Raw genomic sequence first — 21,153 nt, forward strand, 5'->3', positions numbered from 1 at the left:
CCCCCCTAGGGCTCTCACATTAGGGTAAGCCTTCCCCCCTGGGGCTCTCACACTGGGGTAAGCCTACCCCCTGGGGCTCTCACACTGGGGTAAGCCTTCCCCCTGGGGCTCTCACACTGGGGTAAGCCTTCCCCCCTGGGGCTCTCACACTGGGGTAAGCCTTCCCCCTGGGGCTCTCACACTGGGGTACGGGCTGGTGTGTATGTTCCGAGGCTGTTCTAATGTGAATATATTCCAAGGATGTTCTAGTGGGTACATGGTCAAAGGTTGATGCACGCCTGTGTGTGTCAAGGCTGCCGCAGCTGGTGCCAGCAAGATAGCTGCCGCAGCTGGTGCCAGCAAGATAGCTGCCGCAGCTGGTGCCAGCAAGATAGCTGCCGCAGCTGGTGCCAGCAAGATAGCTGCCGCAGCTGGTGCCAGCAAGATAGCTGCCGCAGCTGCCGCAGCAAGATAGCTGCCGCAGCCATTATAACTGACACGCACAAACACAGGCAGAATACAAATGAACAGAGATATATACACGAACTTTCCTTTGTCTCTCAGTGCGTGTAGGAGCAGCATTCCTGTGAGCACATGTGGCCGGTGTGTGGCTCCAAACCTGTCAGAGGTGTCATACATGACGCCCAAGCGAATCACAGCCTCATACACCACGTACAAAGGTGCCAGAGGTAACATACGTGGCGGCGGCCAGCACCGAGCCTGGGGGACAGGAGTCATCAAGCATTTACACGAAGACTTACGAAACCTCTACATCTTTCCTTACTCATAGCGGTTTTACGTATATTAAACAGTTGAGGAGCTTTTGAGACTTCACGACTTAAGGTATTACTGCTGTAAACAATTTCGTAGTGCTTAGCTCATACAACCGCTACGATTAAGAAAAAGATGAACCGGCTTCGCAAGTGGTTACATATCACTAAGTCGAAAACGTGACTTGAGTGATTTGGATGAAGCGCTCCCGGTAACGACCTTGCAAATTGCAGGTACACTGTGGTTACTGAAGCAGTCACTAAGGTGCTTATCACCCTAATTGGCCCCGGTAAAACTACTCAACACCCTCAATTACACTCCTTAACTCATCGCCAGTTTGGCCACAAGGGCAAAAATAATATTTTGTTGGTTTTATTATAATTCACATTCGCTTCGTTTACTGTTGTCTCCCATCATTGTTTTCCTTCTCATTTCGTTTTCTTCAATTGTTTTTGTTTACTGCACATTAGAGTACTGACCTAGTTGTGCTTGCCGGGGTTGGGCTCTGGCTCTTTAGTCCCGCCTTTCAACTGTCAATCAACTGGTTTTTTTTTCCTACACACACAACCCCCATCCCCTTCCCAGGAAACAGGCCGTAGCAGCTGTCTAACTCCCTGGTACCTATTTACTGATAGGTGAACAGGTCCATTAGGGTAAAAGAAACTGCTCATTTATTTCCGCCGCCGCTGGGAATCGAACCCGGACCCTTACGACTACGAATCCCGAGCGCTGTTCACTCTGCCGTTAGGCCCCCATGAGTGTTAAGTTATGGATGAGTGTTGAAGAGTTACCTGTTGGGCAAGTGCCCGCCACCCACAACTTTATGGTCCACTTGACAACGAGTTACAACTTTACTAAAGTTACTTATGAAACGGCTACAGGCAGGCTAGTAGACGAGGTATAGTTAGCTCTCACTTCTCCCTAGTCACGCTAGGTGAGTACTGTTAGGTGAGTACTGCCACCGCCACCTGTCCTCACCCCGCCACCGACGCCACCTCTCACCAACCCCGCCACCGACGCCACCTCTCACCAACCCCGCCACCGACGCCGCCTCTCCCCAACCCCGCCACCGACGCCGCCTCTCCCCAACCCCGCCACCGACGCCACCTCTCACCAACCCCGCCACCGACGCCACCTCTCACCAACCCCGCCACCGACGCCACCTCTCAACCACCCCGCCACCGACAAGACGGCGGGGTGGCCGGGGCGGGGAACCTTGGCCTTACCTCCGGCACGCTGCTCTCCGCCAGCCCTCCACCTGGTGCAGGTCTTCACACAAACACTGCCAGACTCCAGGTACCTCAGGTACTCCAATACCCGCCATCTTAGAGGATTTGTTAGTACATGGCTACTAGTGCCTCCACTCTCCTCTTCCACACCCCGCACACTCCTCTTCCGTCTCCGCCTCCTCCAGTCCGCACATGCCAGTTCCAACTTCTCCTGTTCTAAAATTCCAGCCTCGCATAGCTCAAAGGGCTTCGTGAAACTGGATTCCCATTCCAACTTCACCAGTTCGTGGCTCCGAGTTCTCTCCTCCGCTGCATTCCAATTCTCTCCTTCCCTTCAGCAGTTCTTTGCTTCGCAAGGACTTTTTTTGTTACAGTTTTACGGAGATATGAAGGGAATGCTATAGTGATACTTGGTGACGGGTCATTCACGACAGTTGTTCATGGAGGTCTGCAACTACAGAGCTCTCTTGTGCGTGCCCACACACACACAACACTTCCCTGTGCTTGCAACACACCAAGTTGCAAGATGTTGATCATTTCCTCCTACCCGTCCACCGCCGCACACGGTCAACTCTCAGGGGCACCGCACGAAATGATCGCTGCAATTGCACGAACTACCAATTTGAAGAACAAGAAGAAGCACTTGGGAATGTTGTCATTTAATACATAATGTTGTCGTTGTATTATAAGGTCAGCTTCCACGTATAGTTATAATACACCGCAGTGAGGCTCTCCGTTTCTACCTTGATAGTAGATGATGACCTGAGGGCGCTAAGACAGTATGGCTTCATCTTGAGATGATTTCGGGGCTTTAGTGTCCCCGCGGCCCGGTCCTCGACCAGGCCTCCACCCCCAGGAAGCAGCCCGTGACAGCTGACTAACACCCAGGTACCTATTTTACTGCTAGGTAACAGGGGCATAGGGTGAAAGAAACTCTGCCCATTGTTTCTCTCCGGCGCCCGGGATCGAACCCGGGACCACAGGATCACAAGTCCAGCGTGCTGTCCGCTCGGTGTAAATCCCCTGTTAGGGATATGAGGGTATGGAGCTGGTACATGAGGATCTGGTGCTGGGGTATGAGAATATGAGGCTGGGGAATGAGGACAGAGGGAAGGTCGACGACCGGGCCGCGGGGACACTAAGCCCCGGAAGCACCTCAAGAGGGAAGGTCGCGACCCCCAACCACTTGGGCTATCGGGGATCGAACGCAACTCGAGAAGAGAGGCCGTCGATGCACCGGTCAACCCAAGTTAATCAGCCAATTACATGAGGTAACGCCAATTTCGTACACGTCACAATGTTACATTACGTTACACAGATCCCTGGAAATGTAACTAGAAGAAGGTTCCACAGACAAGTCTGTGCTGAGCTACGTCAAATATTGGTAGAGTTATGTGCTGTAGAGGCATTAAGCCACCGAGAGGAAGTGCTACACAGTCAAATGACAAAATGCTGTCTAGCTAAGTCCAGGTTCCAAGCACTAACTTGGGACAGTGGAAGAGCCAACTTGATAAGGTATACCACCGCCAACTTGGTGAGCTACACCACCGTCAACTTGGAGGCAGCTACACCACCGCCAACTTGGGCAGCTACACCACCGCCAACTTGGTGAGCTACACCACCGCCAACTTAGGGAGCTACACCACCGCCAACTTGGGGAGTTACACCACCGCCAACTTGGAGGCAGCTACACCACCGCCAACTTAGGGAGCTACACCACCGCCAACTTGGGGAGCTACACCACCGCCAGCTTGGCCAGCTACACCACCGCCAACTTGGAGGCAGCTACACCACCGCCAACTTAGGGAGCTACACCACCGCCAACTTGGGGAGTTACACCACCGCCAACTTGGAGGCAGCTACACCACCGCCAACTTGGCCAGCTACACCACCGCCAACTTGGAGGCAGCTACACCACCGCCAACTTAGGGAGCTACACCACCGCCAACTTGGGGAGCTACACCACCGCCAACTTGGCCAGCTACACCACTGCCAACTTGGAGGCAGCTACACCACCGCCAACTTAGGGACCTACACCACCGCCAACTTGGGAAGCTACACCACCGCCAGCTTGGCCAGCTACACCACTGCCAACTTGGGCAGCTACACCACCGCCAACTTAGGGAGCTACACCACCGCCAACTTAGGGAGCTACACCACCGCCAACTTAGGGAGCTACACCACCGCCAACTTAGGGAACTACACCACCGCCAACTTAGGGAGCTACACCACCGCCAACTTAGGGAGCTACACCACCGCCAACTTAGGGAGCTACACCACCGCCAACTTAGGGAGCTACACCACCGCCAACTTAGGGAGCTACACCACCGCCAACTTAGGGAGCTACACCACCGCCAACTTGGAGGCAGCTACACCACCACCAACTTAGGGAGCTACACCACCGCCAACTTCGGGAGCTACACCACCGCCAACTTAGGGAGCTACACCACCGCCAACTTGGAGGCAGCTACACCACCACCAACTTAGGGAGCTACACCACCGCCAACTTGGAGGCAGCTACACCACCGCCAACTTAGGGAGCTACACCACCGCCAACTTGGAGGCAGCTACACCACCACCAACTTAGGGAGCTACACCACCGCCAACTTAGGGAGCTACACCACCGCCAACTTAGGGAGCTACACCACCGCCAACTTGGAGGCAGCTACACCACCACCAACTTAGGGAGCTACACCACCGCCAACTTGGAGGCAGCTACACCACCGCCAACTTAGGGAGCTACACCACCGCCAACTTGGAGGCAGCTACACCACCGCCAACTTAGGGAGCTACACCACCGCCAACTTGGAGGCAGCTACACCACCGCCAACTTGGGCAGCTACACCACCGCCAACTTGGAGGCAGCTGCACCACCGCCAACTTGGAGGCAGCTACACCACCGCCAACTTAGGGAGCTACACCACCGCCAACTTAGGGAGCTACACCACCGCCAACTTAGGGAGCTACACCACCGCCAACTTAGGGAGCTACACCACCGCCAACTTAGGGAGCTACACCACCGCCAACTTGGGCAGCTACACCACCGCCAACTTAGGGAGCTACACCACCGCCAACTTGGAGGCAGCTACACCACCGCCAACTTGGAGGCAGCTACACCACCGCCAACTTAGGGAGCTACACCACCGCCAACTTAGGGAGCTACACCACCGCCAACTTGGAGGGAGCTACACCACCGCCAACTTAGGGAGCTACACCACCGCCAACTTAGGGAGCTACACCACCGCCAACTTAGGGAGCTACACCACCGCCAACTTGGAGGGAGCTACACCACCGCCAACTTAGGGAGCTACACCACCGCCAACTTAGGGAGCTACACCACCGCCAACTTAGGGAGCTACACCACCGCCAACTTAGGGAGCTACACCACCGCCAACTTGGAGGCAGCTACACCACCGCCAACTTGGAGGGAGCTACACCACCGCCAACTTGGAGGGAGCTACACCACCGCCAACTTGGAGGCAGCTACACCACCGCCAACTTGGAGGGAGCTACACCACCGCCAACTTGGAGGGAGCTACACCACCGCCAACTTGGAGGCAGCTACACCACCGCCAACTTGGAGGCAGCTACACCACCGCCAACTTAGGGAGCTACACCACCGCCAACTTAGGGAGCTACACCACCGCCAACTTAGGGAGCTACACCACCGCCAACTTAGGGAGCTACACCACCGTCAACTTAGGGAGCTACACCACCGCCAACTTAGGGAGCTACACCACCGCCAACTTAGGGAGCTACACCACCGCCAACTTGGAGGCAGCTGCACCACCGCCATCTTAGGCAGCTACACCACCGCCAACTTAGGGAGCTACACCACCGCCAACTTGGAGGCAGCTACACCACCGCCAACTTAGGGAGCTACACCACCGCCAACTTGGAGGCAGCTACACCACCGCCAACTTAGGGACCTACACCACCGCCAACTTAGGGAGCTACACCACCGCCAACTTGGAGGCAGCTACACCACCGCCAACTTAGGGAGCTGCACCACCGCCAACTTAGGGAGCTACACCACCGCCAACTTGGAGGCAGCTACACCACCGCCAACTTAGGGACCTACACCACCGCCAACTTAGGGAGCTACACCACCGCCAACTTAGGGACCTACACCACCGCCAACTTGGAGGCAGCTACACCACCGCCAACTTGGAGGGAGCTACACCACCGCCAACCTGGAGGCAGCTACACCACCGCCAACTTAGGGAGCTACACCACCGCCAACTTGGAGGGAGCTACACCACCGCCAACTTGGAGGGAGCTACACCACCGCCAACTTGGAGGGAGCTACACCACCGCCAACTTAGGGAGCTACACCACCGCCAACTTAGGGAGCTACACCACCGCCAACTTAGGGAGCTACACCACCGCCAACTTAGGGAGCTACACCACCGCCAACTTAGGGAGCTACACCACCGCCAACTTGGAGGCAGCTACACCACCGCCAACTTAGGGAGCTACACCACCGCCAACTTAGGGAGCTACACCACCGCCAACTTAGGGAGCTGCACCACCGCCAACTTAGGGAGCTACACCACCGCCAACTTGGAGGCAGCTACACCACCGCCAACTTAGGGAGCTACACCACCGCCAACTTAGGGAGCTACACCACCGCCAACTTGGAGGGAGCTACACCACCGCCAACTTGGAGGGAGCTACACCACCGCCAACTTGGAGGGAGTAACTTGTTAAAGCACCAACAACCCAACCATTTTTTCCCAAGCCGTTGTGGCGCTGACTTGACTAATGGAGCAATATAATAGTAGGTCAACCAGGGTAGAGGCACGCAACCCTCTCCTCCTGCTACTGTGGTTGCTGCTACTTTGGTTGTTGCTACTGCTACTGTGGTTGCTGCTACTTTGGTTGTTGCTACTGCTACTTTGGTTGTTGGTACTTTGGTTGTTGCTACTGCTACTTTGGTTGTTGCTGCTGCTACTTTGGTTGTTGCTACTGCTACTTTGGTTGTTGCTACTGCTACTTTGGTTGTTGCTACTTTGGTTGTTGCTACTGCTACTTTGGTTGTTGCTACTGCTACTTTGGTTGTTGCTACTTTGGTTGTTGCTACTGCTACTTTGGTTGTTGCTACTGCTACTTTGGTTGTTGCTACTGCTACTTTGGTTGTTGCTACTGCTACTTTGGTTGTTGCTACTGCTACTTTGGTTGTTGCTACTGCTACTTTGGTTGTTGCTACTGCTACTTTGGTTGTTGCTACTGCTACTTTGGTTGTTGCTGCTGCTACTTTGGTTGTTGCTACTGCTACTTTGGTTGTTGCTGCTGCTACTTTGGTTGTTGCTACTTTGGTTGTTGCTACTGCTACTTTGGTTGTTGCTACTGCTACTTTGGTTGTTGCTACTTTGGTTGTTGCTACTGCTACTTTGGTTGTTGCTACTGCTACTTTGGTTGTTGCTACTGCTACTTTGGTTGTTGCTACTGCTACTTTGGTTGTTGCTACTTTGGTTGTTGCTACTGCTACTTTGGTTGTTGCTGCTGCTACTTTGGTTGTTGCTACTGCTACTTTGGTTGTTGCTACTTTGGTTGTTGCTACTGCTACTTTGGTTGTTGCTACTGCTACTTTGGTTGTTGCTGCTGCTACTTTGGTTGTTGCTACTGCTACTTTGGTTGTTGCTACTTTGGTTGTTGCTACTGCTACTTTGGTTGTTGCTACTTTGGTTGTTGCTACTGCTACTTTGGTTGTTGCTACTGCTACTTTGGTTGTTGCTACTTTGGTTGTTGCTACTGCTACTTTGGTTGTTGCTGCTGCTACTTTGGTTGTTGCTACTGCTACTTTGGTTGTTGCTACTGCTACTTTGGTTGTTGCTACTTTGGTTGTTGCTACTGCTACTTTGGTTGTTGCTACTGCTACTTTGGTTGTTGCTACTGCTACTTTGGTTGTTGCTACTGCTACTTTGGTTGTTGCTGCTGCTACTTTGGTTGTTGCTACTGCTACTTTGGTTGTTGCTACTGCTACTTTGGTTGTTGCTACTGCTACTTTGGTTGTTGCTGCTGCTACTTTGGTTGTTGCTACTGCTACTTTGGTTGTTGCTACTGCTACTTTGGTTGTTGCTACTTTGGTTGTTGCTGCTGCTACTTTGGTTGTTGCTACTGCTACAATTGTTGTATTTTGTGGTATTTTTGGTGGTGCTACTAATTATCTAGCCCACCTGACCTTGCAGGGTGAACACTGGAAGGTAAGAAACTGTCATAGGGAAATCGTGGTCCGCTCCAATGTCCCCCTTTTTAAGAGAGGTCGGCTCCTATTGCTACCCCCACCACCACCATGAGGTCTGAACTAGTGTTTTTGTATTTGTTTGTCCAGAGTATTTTTAGTAGAGTATTTTTAGTACTTAGATCATTACACATTTGCATTCTGAGGGGTCGTTAACACCTAAATGGCACACCCTTCTGTGGTTGACCCGGGAACCGACGGGAACCCCACGCAGTGTACCCGCCTAGATTTGCAGCCTGTCCTCCAGCGTCAAGAAACTGTCGTGTTAAAGTACTATTATGCTTACTTACCAGAGGACCCAAAACAGAAAACGGGAGAGTACGTCAATTTCGAGAGCCGCTACCGTTTTCTAGCATGACAAATTTTGGCCTTAGGTAAAGTATACGTCAAAATGCGACGCTGTATTAAAATATACTAATGAAAATCTTAACATGATCTATACCAGTCTCCGTGGTGTAGTGGTAAGACACTAGCCTGGCGTTCCGCGAGCGCTTTGTCATGGGTTCGTATCCTGACCGAGGAGGATTTACTGGGCGCAAATCCTTAACTGTAGCCTCTGTTTAACTCAACAGTAAAATGTGTACTTGGTTGTAGCAACGATTCTTCGCGGCGGGGATCGTATTCCAGGGACCTGCCCGAAACGCTACGCGTACTAGTGGCTCTACAAGATTGTAACAACTCTTGTATATATCTCAAAAAAAAAAAATACTAATCATAACACATCAAAATGTTAAGATGTGCTGGCAGTGTCGAGCGACGCTCCTTGCCCGGTCTTCCGAACGTTCGTTTGAGTTCTGGCCGAGAGCCAGAACTCAACCCCCGCAAGCACAATTAGGTGAGTAAACACACGATCTTCAAGAGGGTATAGATTCGTTCCTCTCAATGTTTGCTGACGACGCCAAAATTATGAGAAGGATTAAGACAGAGGAGGACAGCATGAGGCTTCAAGAAGACCTGGACAAACTGAAGGAATGGTCCAACAAATGGTTGTTAGAGTTTAACCCGATGCAAATGTAATGTAATATAGATAAGTGTAGGGAGCAGGAGGCCAGATACAAGCTATCATTTGGGAGATGAAATTGTTCTAGAATCAGAGAGAAAGACCTGGAGTTGATATCACTCCAGCCCTGTTCCCCGAAGCCCACACCAAGAGGATAACATCAGCGGCATATGCCAGGTTGGCTAACATAAGAACGGCTTTTAGGAATTAGTGTAAGGAATCATTCAGAACCTTGTATACCACGTATGTCAGACCAATCCTGGAGTATGCAGCTCCAGCACTTGAGTCCATATCTCGTCAAGCATAAAACTAAACTGGAGAAGGTTCAGAGGTTTGCCACCAGACTAGTGCCCGAACTGAAGGGTATAAACTATGAGGAAAGACAACGGGAATTACGCCACACGTCGCTCGAAGACAGGAGTTATGAGGGACATGATCACCACATACAAGATTCTCAAAGGAATTGACAGGGAAAACAAAGAGTTTATTTAGCACAAGGGGCACACGCACTAGGGGACACAGGTGCATGGAAACTGAGTGCCCAAATGAGCCATAATGACATTAAAAAAATCTTAAGTCTCCACCTTTAGTGGAGAGGGGGGCACATGGGTCGAGGAAGGACTCATGCCTCTGGTTACCTTGCCTTGACCTTGAGGTGCTTCCGGGGCTTAGCATCCCCGCGGCCCGGTCGTCGATCAGGCCTCCTGGTTGCTGGACTGGTCAGCCAAGCTGTTCGACGCGGCTGTTCGCAGCCTGACGTACGAGTCACAGCCTGGTTGATCAGGTATCCTTTGGAGGTGCTTATCCAGTTCTCTCTTGAACACTGTTAGGGATCGGCCAGTTATGTCCCTTATGTGTAGCGGAAGCGTGTTGAACAGTCTCGGGCCTCTGATGTTGATAGAGTTCTCTCTCAGAGTACCCGTTGAACCTCTGCTTTTCAACGGGGGTATTCTGCACATCCTGCCATGCCTCCTGGTCTCATGTGGTGTTATTTCTGTGTGCAGGTTTGGGACCAGCCCCTCTAATATTTTCCACGTGTAAATTATTATGTATCTCTCCTGCCTGCGCTCAAGAGAATACAGATTTAGGCTCTTTAGTCGGTCCCAGTAGTTTAGATATTTTACTGAGTGGATTCTAGCAGTAAATGATCTCTGCACGCTCTCCAGGTCAGCAATTTCTCCAGCTTTGAAAGGGGCTGTCATTGTGCAGCAGTACTCCACTCTAGAGAGCACTAGCGTTTTGAGAATATCATCATCGGTATAGCATCTCTTAGTGTGAAAAGTTCTTGTTATACAACCTGTCATTTTTCTTGCAGTTGTGACGGCTACTATATTGTGCTCTTTAAAGAAAGGTATTCCGACATGAGTACACCCAAATCCTTTACATTGCCTTTTCGTTCTATGTTATGATTTGACTGCGTTTTGTACGTGGTTTCCGTTTTTATATTTTCATTTTTTCCGTATCGCATAAGTTGGAACTTATCTTCGTTAAACACCATATTATTTTCTGTAGCCCACAGAAAGACCTGATTTACATCTGATTGGAGGTTTGCCGTGTCCTCTATGTTGCCTACTCTCATGAACGAAAGCCCAGTCCGACAATACATAATTCCTAGATGAAGTACTGATCATAACTCCCTCCCCCAACAAATGAATAACCGCCTCCTATCATAATTCACACTATTTCCCATTTCTAAATTTTCCCTTCACCTCCGCTTCCCTTTACAAAAAGAAAACTCGCCTAGACCTACAAACCCTCCCCTAGACACTCCCCCCCCATCAACCCCCTCCCTCCATACCTCACAATCATTTAACTCCCCCCCCCCGCTCCCCCCTCCTGCCACCCCCAACTCCCCACCAGGCTTCACCAGTAATTGAACAGCAGCTTTTGTGGGATTGGAACTTATGCCTGGGTCGGCGGTCGCTCCCTGATATCGGTGCCAATCACTGTAACCTGAGAGGCTTCAATTTCTTGTCGAGGAGCCTTCATTTTCCCTGTTCCTGCAGGCTGCCTTTCCTTGTGTCCCGCTTGTAAGTGTTCCTCTCCTCCCTCCTCCTCCTCCTCCTCCGGCGGGGTACTCGCGCCCTCTACACCTGCACGGTGGAGGCTCTTGTGGAGTGAGGGGGGGGGGGGGTTGGTGGTGGTGATGGTGGTGGTGCTGAAGGTGAAGTTGTCCTTGTCCATCTTGTCTATTCCCCCCTCAGTATCCTGTATGTTGTGAACGTGTCTCCCCGTATTTTCGCTATGGATGTGAGATTGAGTTTCCTTAACCTGTCCTCGTAGCTTAATCATTATAATACAGCTGCCAGTCGCCTTGCTAACTTCAGATTTTTTTCAATTCACGTTTTTTTACATTACAAAAAGTGTGGTTTCCAGGCCGGTACTGTATACTCCAGTAGTCCCTTCACACACTCTCTATAGTGTGCTTTTGAAGGATCCTCATTTACGTTTTTAAAAAATCATTTTAATACTTGCCATCTTTCTATATGCTGCTGATGTTATCCAGTTTATGTGAGCCTCTGGTGTTAGTGTTGGAATTATATCCACTTCCAAATATTTGATCCGTCTGATTTATAGAGTTTCCTTCCCCTTAATACCTTACACCTGTTGACATTTATTTTTAACCATATTTATTTGGTCACTCCTGGAGTTTGTTAAGGTCCTATCTTGAGGTTATCTTAAGATGATTTCGGGGCTTTAGTGTCCCCGCGGCCCGGTCCTCGACCAGGCCTCCACCCCCAGGAAGCAGCCCGTGACAGCTGACTAACACCCAGGTACCTATTTTACTGCTAGGTAACAGGGGCATAGGGTGAAAGAAACTGCCCATTGCCCTCGCCGGCGGCCGGGATTGAACCTAGGACCACAGGATCACAAGTCCAGCGTGCTGTCCGCTCGGCCGACCGACTCCTCCTGTAACCTCCTGCAGTCTTCATCGGTTTTTACATTAATCATTAGCCTTCTCACCTGCAAACATTGACCTGTTCGAGCTCACTCCCTCAGGTCGGTTATTCACATTCATTAGGAATAACAATGGCCCCAACACTGAGCCTTGGGAGACCCCACTTTCCTGTGGGTACGAGGTTAAGTAATAATTGTAATTAAGAAGCAATAAGATGCTTATCTTAACATACTAAGAAGGTTAGGTCGGTGTTTTCTATTCAGCTTTTCAAGGTAAACTCATATATTCACAATAAATTAGTATGTCACATATGCACTTATTAATAAGCCAATATTGACTATAAGCAAGTGCGAGAACGGGTTGGGGTACAATAGCCAACACTTACTCAACTTCGTCGCCATATCAACGTCATCAACGTCGACTCAATGTCGATGTCGACGTCGACTCGAAACAACGTCTGTGGGATTTGTTACATCCGTCCAGCTTGACACCTCTGACTGTGACCCTTTGTTTTCTGTCTTTCAGGTACTCTCTCTTTCCCAGCTAATGTATTATCAGTTATCCCCACATGTTTCTCCATCTTTTTCACCAAATATCACGAGGAACAGAATTAAATAATTCTGATAAAAGTGATGGTAGTGTGGTGGTTGTGGTGAAGATAGTGGTAGTGTTGATGGTGGGCAGTGGTGATTGAGAGTGGTGGCAGAGGTGACGGTGATTGTTGGGAGTGGTGGCAGTGGTGGTTGGGAGTGGTGGCAGTGGTGGTTGACAGTGGTGGCAGTGGTTGGTTGGGAGTGGTGGCAGTGGTTGGTTGGGAGTGGTGGCAGTGGTGGTAGTAGGTGATGGTGGTGGTAGTGAGCATGTGAGCAGAGCCACTAGCGAGGTCAGGTGCTGCTGGTAGCGCACCTCCCACAGTGACTGCGTCTGTTAGTTCACACTTACCCATAAACACAAATCTACACTTACAAAGAGTATTAAAGTACACAAGTGGCTCACGCGTAAACACAAACAGTGAATGACATGAAAACTGTAGAGTTGGAAGGTGGTAGCTGCCTCTCCCAGGCCTTCAACAACCCCAGTAAACACACACCTTCAACCCACTTTCACAACACCCCCCCTTTGGCAACACCTGCCCACTTTCACAACCCCCCCCCCCACAACACCTGCCCACAACCAACATACCTTCTGCTGAATCAGGCTGGAATGTCGTTGGCGTAAAATCTGTCACAAGGAAATTGACCAAATCCCAAGCTGAAGTGGAACATTAATTGCCTGGTACTGTACACCCGTGTACTTCCCAAGTGTGGAAAGTACACGGGTTACACGAGTAAACAGACATGTACTCTCCTGTAAACCTAGGCCAGTACACGTTCTGTACATGCTAACATCCAGGGAGTTGAAAGCTCTTGAGAAGCTGCGATTTTCCAAAATGAGTACAATTATGCGGTAAGTTATGAGGCACACAGCAGCGATATATTTTATCCAAATCTGCCGTTAATACGACGAGGAGAGTTGTGATCAGTGGCTCTAGGGCTAGACAGAGAACCCCGACCACGATGAGGACCCTAACACCAAGAAGGGCCCCTGGGGACCACAAGGAGGGCCCCTGGGGACCACAACGAGGGCCCCTGGGGACCACAAGGAGGGCCCCTGGGGACCACAACGAGGGCCCCTGGGGACCACAAGGAGGCCCCCTGGGGACCACAACGAGGGCCCCTGGGGACCACAACGAGGGCCCCTCACTAACTCTGACCACCAGGCCGCCATGACGACTCCAGGAGGCCTTGTGGGAATTATATTATCCAGCGAATAAAAAGATGTCTGGGTATTTGTGGAGATGCGGAGCCTGGTGGGCGACCACTGCAGCTCCTAGTGGCCCCCAGACCGTTCTTGCACAGTTTTTGCCGGGGCATTTATTACCCTGCGGCTGCCCGCTGAAGGCCTCCTGCAACACAGTAATAGTCCCCAGCTTTTAAAACTACCGGTGTGGGGGGAGGGGGTTTAAAATGGCCGCCTTCACTGCAAGTTATGGTTTAAACTTTGTTAAGTCGTCAGTCTCTCTTCCCCACAGAGGTGCGATACGGTGAGTTAGTGGCCCCGATACGACCACCCTCCCATTCCCTGGTAATCGTTACAGCGGCCTTGATAACGCAGCTGTAACGTGACTGTAACAGCAACGCTGGCCGAATACCTGAGAGGAGGACACGCCAGTGGTTGGTGGTGGGAAGTGGTTGGGTGCGGCGGTTGTGGTACGGGGGAAGAGTTGCGAGGTGCGGTTTGGCAGGGATGGGAGGGAGGGGGGAGGGGGGAGGTGGTGCCCACAGTTTACTGCGGGTTTGTGTGGCTTGTTGAGTGTGTCAGGAGCAGCCTCCGTATTGTTAGGGTTTGGTCACTTGCCTATTTACCCCAGGCACACAGGGGACATTAATGACTCCTGCGGTCGGTGACGGAGGCGCGGGCAAACTCTCTCGTGCTATAACTGCCACCCCCTTGTGCCGTCTCCTGGGGCAGCCCTCCTGCGGCGCCACCCCTCACAACACGCCCACACCTCACAACACGCCCACACCTCACAACACGCCCACACCTCACAACACGCCCACACCTCACAACACGCCCACACCTCACAACACGCCCACACCTCATTACAAACCGATTCAATTATTGCGCCAAATATAAATTTAAAACAGGTAAATGTATTCTTTATTAACCGTAAGAGTTATATACCTGGAATATACCTGGAGTGGGTTCTGAGAGTTGTTCTACTCCCCAAGTCCGACCTGAGGCCAGACTTCACATGTCATGAAGAAGTCCTAAAAGCCAGTAGGCCCACATATCAACTCCCACGGGCTCGCCATAGCCCGTGCTGCTTGAAACTTTTTGTAGGAAGCAGCAACAACTAGGTCTGTGTAGAGTGTGGCAGCAAGACATGAGGAATAAGCCATGAAGTACCAAGAGTCATGTCTGACAAGGTCGCACTTCGTCACCTCCACCACTCAAAAACAAACTCATTAGAGTAATTAACAAAAGCAGCATTAGCGCCACGTGTTATTGTTGATATTTGTGTCAGCATAGACATGCTGCCAGTGTTGGGGGGTCAGCATAGACATGCTGCCAGTGTTGGGGGTCAGCATAGACATGCTGCCAGTGTTGGGGGTCAGCATAGACATGCTGCCAGTGTTGGGGGGTCAGCATAGACATGCTGCCAGTGTTGGGGGGTCAGCATAGACATGCTGCCAGTGTTGGGGGTCAGCATAGACATGCTGCCAGTGTTGGGGGTCAGCACAGACATGCTGCCAGTGTTGGGGGTCAGCATAGACATGCTGCCAGTGTTGGGGGTCAGCATAGACATGCTGCCAGTGTTGGGGGTCACCACAGACATGCTGCCAGTGTTGGGGGTCACCACAGACATGCTGCCAGTGTTGGGAGTCAGCACAGACATGCTGCCAGTGTTGGGGGGTCAGCAGAGACATGCTGCCAGTGTTGGGGGGTCAGCACAGACATGCTGCCAGTGTTGGGGGTCAGCACAGACATGCTGTCAGTGTTGGGGGTCAGCAGAGACATGCTGCCAGTGTTGGGGGTCAGCACAGACATGCTGCCAGTGTTGGGGGGTCACCACAGACATGCTGCCAGTGTTGGGGGGTCAGCAGAGACATACTGCCAGTGTTGGGGGGTCACCATAGACATGCTGCCAGTGTTGGGGGGGGTCACCATAGACATGCTACCAGTGTTGGGGGGTCACCATAGACATGCTGCCAGTGTTGGGGGGTCAGCAGAGACATGCTGCCAGTGTTGGGGGGTCAGCACAGACATGCTGCCAGTGTTGGGGGGTCACCACAGACATGCTGCCAGTGTTGGGTCAGTATCTTGAGGTTATCTTGAGATGATTTCGGGGCTTTAGTGTCCCCGCGGCCCGGTCCTCGACCAGGCCTCCACCCCCAGGAAGCATCCCGTGACAGCTGACTAACACCCAGGTACCTATTTTACTGCTAGGTAACAGGGGCATAGGGTGAAAGAAACTCTGCCCATTGTTTCTCGCCGGCGCCCGGGATCGAACCCGGGACCACAGGATCACAAGTCCAGCGTGCTGTCCGCTCGGCCGACCGGCTCCCTTTTATCTGTATCTTGTGATGACTACTTCACACTGGTCCATGACCACGTCTCAGCACCTTTACTCCCACACAAACATCACACATCGCCTGCCGTCTTGACTTATATCATTTAACTTAAACAAAACGAGAGCGTTCAAACGTAAATGCTAAAATTAGCGTTTGTTTTATTATTTATATTCAATGAGATTCGATCGCTTGAGCCGAACCAAACAGTTGATTCTTTACTAAATCATCATATGTAGTTAAAATTAAATATAAAATATTTATACCCTAAGCGGGCTTGTCCACAAATTGAAACAAAAAATAGCATTTTTCAAAAAGCTTTTGTATAAACCTTATATATATATATAGTTCATAGTGATGCCGCTTGCTCAGACGTCAGCAAGTTAAAGACACGGTCTGTAATGTCTTTGTATTTACTGTATTTTGCTGTATTTTATCTTTAACTAAGAGAAGACTGGTAACTTCTGGTCGTGATTACTGGTATTTTTCAACTATCTTTGATTGACATGAATATGGAGTCGACACGTCCAGCATGTAACTCTAGGCACATGTCTTATGCGTGATATGACCAACAGCATGACTCCCCCCCCCCCAGGCTTTATTATGCCCTACCCACATAATGAGGGACTCAAGGTTTTGTATACTCTGTACATTTACATAACCTTCAATCGTGAACTTTTCAATTGTTTTACAGATTTACACAGATGACTTTGTCTTAATTTTTTTTAATGTACTGCCAAGGGGAGAGGTGGGAAATCTTTGGAAATAACGTGCTTGAGAAAGTGCAGGTGATGGATAGCTGATGTGTACCAAGGATAGAGGAGAGGAACAGGGAGCCACGGTTCGACACCTGACAGATGCTGAACAGAAGAGGAAGAAACCTCAGGGAAGAAACCTACTGATGGCGGGGTTAAGATGGGAAGATTTTCTGCTGTGCTTCTGGATGTGTTCAGTGATGAGGCGGGTAACAACATCTGGAGAGTATATGGACAACAGGATCTGTGTCAAGGATAGGAAGAGGAGGATGTGGATGTGTTCCGGGAGCAGGTCTTGGGGATATTGACAACATCTGTAGGAGCAGTGAGGAGGATTCGAACCTATGCTCTGGGTGCACCCAAGCAAACGCCTCAGAACACTTCACCAAGACATGGTCAAAACCATTGCCACCTGGAATTCAACTGAATCCCATAGGGTTTCCAAGGCTTCCACTGAAGCCGGAAATCAGGGTGTTACACCTTGCCCTCAGTGCACTCTGACTTAGTCTGGGAATTCAACCTCCAACGATTCTCTTCAAATTGAAATCTCATTAACGTGATGTATCAATGAGAAAATCGGTAATGCTCCAATTTTCTAAATTTCTTATTTTCTGGAAATCATAAAACCATCATCTACTGATCTTGTCATTGGTACACCACGTTAATGTGATGTCCTTGTGCAGTGGGGTTGCTGTTAGCAACAGTCAAGCTGATCACTAGACGAGGCAGGCTCACATCTTTCTTCCTACACCTCCGCTGTTTAAAGTCATATCAAATGACACTAAGAAAGAGACTAATGTGATGACGTAATCAAGGAATCTACAGAAGATGCTTCAGTATGTTCCAAAAGAATTTCAATAAACAGGTACAAAGGCGTACCTGATCAACCGAGTAGTAGTAGTGCCTCAACCTGTCCTCTTAAAAAGAACGTCGCTTTTGGCCGTTTGCCCGTATGGCCGAAAGTGGACGTAATTTGAAAATGAAAAAAAAAAAATGAAAATAAATTTGGGATTTTTTTTTTTTTCACCAACAGTAAGTTAAGGGTCCTCTGGTAGGTTAGGTGGACAGGAAATTCTCATAAAGTTTCAAAACATTATGAAAAACGTTAATGGAAAGTTGCCTCTTCTAACCTTACCGAGTAAGCCGGACGGCTCAAACAGAAAACGGAACAGTACGTCACTTTTGTGAGTCGATTTCATTTCAAATTACGTCCAAATTTGGCCATAGTGCGCATACGAGCCAAAAGTGACGTTATTTTTAAGAGGACGGGTTGAGTGCCTACGTCGGCTGTAAGCTGCAGGCACCAACAATCTGACCGATCAGACCACCAGCCAGGTGGCCTAGTCATATACTTATTCAACCCATTCTTGATTGAGTTTGAGTAAGTGTATTCAAATGCAAACTAATTGCATGTGAGTTTGCTTCTATGATATATGTTAGTTTTAGTGAGCCGGTCGGCCGGGCGGACAGCATGCTGGACTTGTGATCCTGTGGTCCTGGGTTCGATCCCAGGCGCCGGCGAGAAACAATGGGCAGAGTTTCTTTCACCCTATGCCCCTGTTACCTAGCAGTAAAATAGGTACCTGGGTGTTAGTCAGCTGTCACGGGCTGCTTCCTGGGGGTGGAGGCCTGGTCGAGGACCGGGCCGCGGGGACACTAAAATGCCCCGAAATCATCTCAAGATAACCTCAAGATAGTGAGCTAAAAGGACTTCCTTCCTGTCATATATCCTTTTAGGCTTGAGTGTCTGGCTTGTTCAAATGCCTTCCTGCTTGTATACACTTGTAATCCCCCTTTGTATTAATTACTCCTTGATAATACATCATTAATCCTCCTAATTAACATTACGAGTGTCAAGCTAATGTGAATGAAGCTACAATTGTTTAACAAATGTTTGGAACGATTAGGCAAATAATGAAGGATGTCCAATACCAGAATACATTAAAGGGATCTCGTGTTATGTAAGTAATTAAATGGAATATTCCGTGTGGTGAGAGTGGGTTGGTCACGGGACTACCTTCAACCTCCGCCCGTTGATTACCGCTCAGGTAAACGAGTTAACGACGGTGTTAATATTAGCATCCTGTGGCTCAGTGGTCCAGCACAGTCGGTTCACAACTCAAAATGTCCTGGGTTCGAATCTTGGAATCCCTTTCAAGGGCAATATATAGTCGTAATGGCTTAGTGCTTTCCCCCTCATAGTTCTCTTCCACTACAATGAAACACAGAGGGCGTCTGGGAGCACACCCACACACACACACACACACACACACACACACACACACACACACACACACACACACACACACACACACACACACACACCCAACCCACCCAGTCCCACCCACCCACACACACACACACACACACACACACCCAAACCCACCCACCCACACACACACACCCACCCACACACACCCACACACACACCCACCCACCCACCCACACACACACACACACACACACACACACACACACACACACACACACACACACCTCTTCCCTGCACCTTCCACACAACTTTTTTCACCGTAAACGTTCATAAATATATACAAGTCACTGTTTGGTGGCTATAACCCCCTTTTGGCTTTGTTATAACGTCTCTACTATTGCAATACAAAACAATAATTGTATTATACAACACTTCAGAACCAACATGGTAAACCTTACAGTGTCGTCCTGACAGCTGGGAGGACAGCGTTTCGGATTCGTAGTCCTGAGGTTCACTCCAAACTACTCCTCAGTCGCCCTCCAAACTACTCCCCAGTCGCCCTCCAAACTACTCCTCAGTCGCACTCCAAACTACTCCCCAGTCGCTCTCCAAACTACTCCTCAGTCGCCCTCCAAACTACTCCTCAGTCGCCCTCCAAACTACTCCTCAGTCGCCCTCCAAACTACTCCCCAGTCGCCCTCCAAACTACTCCTCAGTCGCCCTCCAAACTACTCATCAGTCGCCCTCCAAACTACTCATCAGTCGCCCTCCAAACTACTCCTCAGTCGCCCTCCAAACTACTCCTCAGTCGCCCTCCAAACTACTCCTCAGTCGCCCTCCAAACTACTCCTCAGTCGCCCTCCAAACTACTCCTCAGTCGCCCTCCAAACTACTCCTCAGTCGCACTCCAAACTACTCCTCAGTAGCCCTCCAAACTACTCCTCAGTCGCCCTCCAAACTACTCCTCAGTCGCACTCCAAACTACTCCTCAGTCGCCCTCCAAACTACTCCTCAGTCGCCCTCCAAACTACTCCTCAGTAGCCCTCCAAACTACTCCTCAGTCGCACTCCAAACTACTCCTCAGTCGCACTCCAAACTACTCCCCAGTCGCCCTCCAAACTACTCTCCAGTCACACTCCAAACTACTCCCCAGTCGCCCTCCAAACTACTCTCCAGTCACACTCCAAACTACTCCCCAGTCGCCCTCCAAACTACTCTCCAGTCACACTCCAAACTACTCCTCAGTCGCCCTCCAAACTACTCTCCAGTCACACTCCAAACTACTCCCCAGTCGCCCTCCAAACTACTCTCCAGTCACACTCCAAACTACTCCTCAGTCGCCCTCCAATCTCAAGTCTGTCCTCGTCACCGCCTCGACTGCACAAGCAACACTTGAGGAGGAGTTAAGTGCTAATCATCTCCACTACACAATCACCACCACTAATCATAATTCTGCCCTATAATGAACCTTTTCATTATATGAGGCGAATCGAATCACATGAAATATAATCAACCAAATTTAACGACTCTTCGCTTTATAAGGCACCTTGTCAGTCTCTAAGGGTGCGTGTGCGCGCGCGCGTGCGTGCGTACTCACCTAGTTGTGCTTGCGGGGATTGAGCTTCTGCTCTCTGGTCCCGCCTCGGAACGGGACCAACGGGGACCAACACCTCTCAACGGGGCGTGTGCTTGAGTGTGTGCGTGTGCTTGTGTGCGCGCGCGTGCGTGTGCTTGTGTGCGCGCGCGTGCGTGTGCTTGTGTGCGCGCGCGTGCGTGTGCTTGTGTGCGCGTGTGTAGCACATCACACACCCGACCAGGAAGATTACGTGGACATCACGTAGTAACATCCATCACTAATAGTAATACACGTTTAATTATTGACCCTGGTGGCGCAGTGGTTAACACTCGCCCTGCGTCTCGCCAGCGATGTGTCCACGTTCGAGTCCTGGCCG

At 50.5% G+C, this 21,153-nt stretch overlaps 2 protein-coding genes across 2 annotated transcripts; one reads left to right on the forward strand and one right to left on the reverse strand.

The window, feature by feature from the left end:
- Window positions 1-287: 287 nt before the first annotated feature.
- LOC138354335 (uncharacterized protein DDB_G0287625-like) lies at window positions 288-10,802 on the reverse strand. The gene is made up of 3 exons (XM_069308491.1): window positions 10,651-10,802; window positions 7,216-7,856; window positions 288-472 (listed from the first exon to the last, which is right to left on the reverse strand). Exons 1-3 carry the CDS (start codon window positions 10,800-10,802, stop codon window positions 288-290), a joined length of 978 nt encoding a protein of 325 aa, XP_069164592.1.
- Window positions 10,803-11,467: 665 nt separating this feature from the next.
- On the forward strand, window positions 11,468-20,597 carry LOC123766366 (DNA-directed RNA polymerase II subunit RPB1-like). Its single transcript, XM_069308492.1, has 2 exons — window positions 11,468-11,473; window positions 19,734-20,597. Exons 1-2 carry the CDS (start codon window positions 11,468-11,470, stop codon window positions 20,595-20,597), a joined length of 870 nt encoding a protein of 289 aa, XP_069164593.1.
- The last annotated feature ends 556 nt before the right edge of the window (window positions 20,598-21,153 follow it).

The sequence above is a fragment of the Procambarus clarkii genome, chromosome 62, assembly GCF_040958095.1.
Source record: "Procambarus clarkii isolate CNS0578487 chromosome 62, FALCON_Pclarkii_2.0, whole genome shotgun sequence".
In the NCBI taxonomy this organism is placed as follows: domain Eukaryota; kingdom Metazoa; phylum Arthropoda; class Malacostraca; order Decapoda; family Cambaridae; genus Procambarus; species Procambarus clarkii.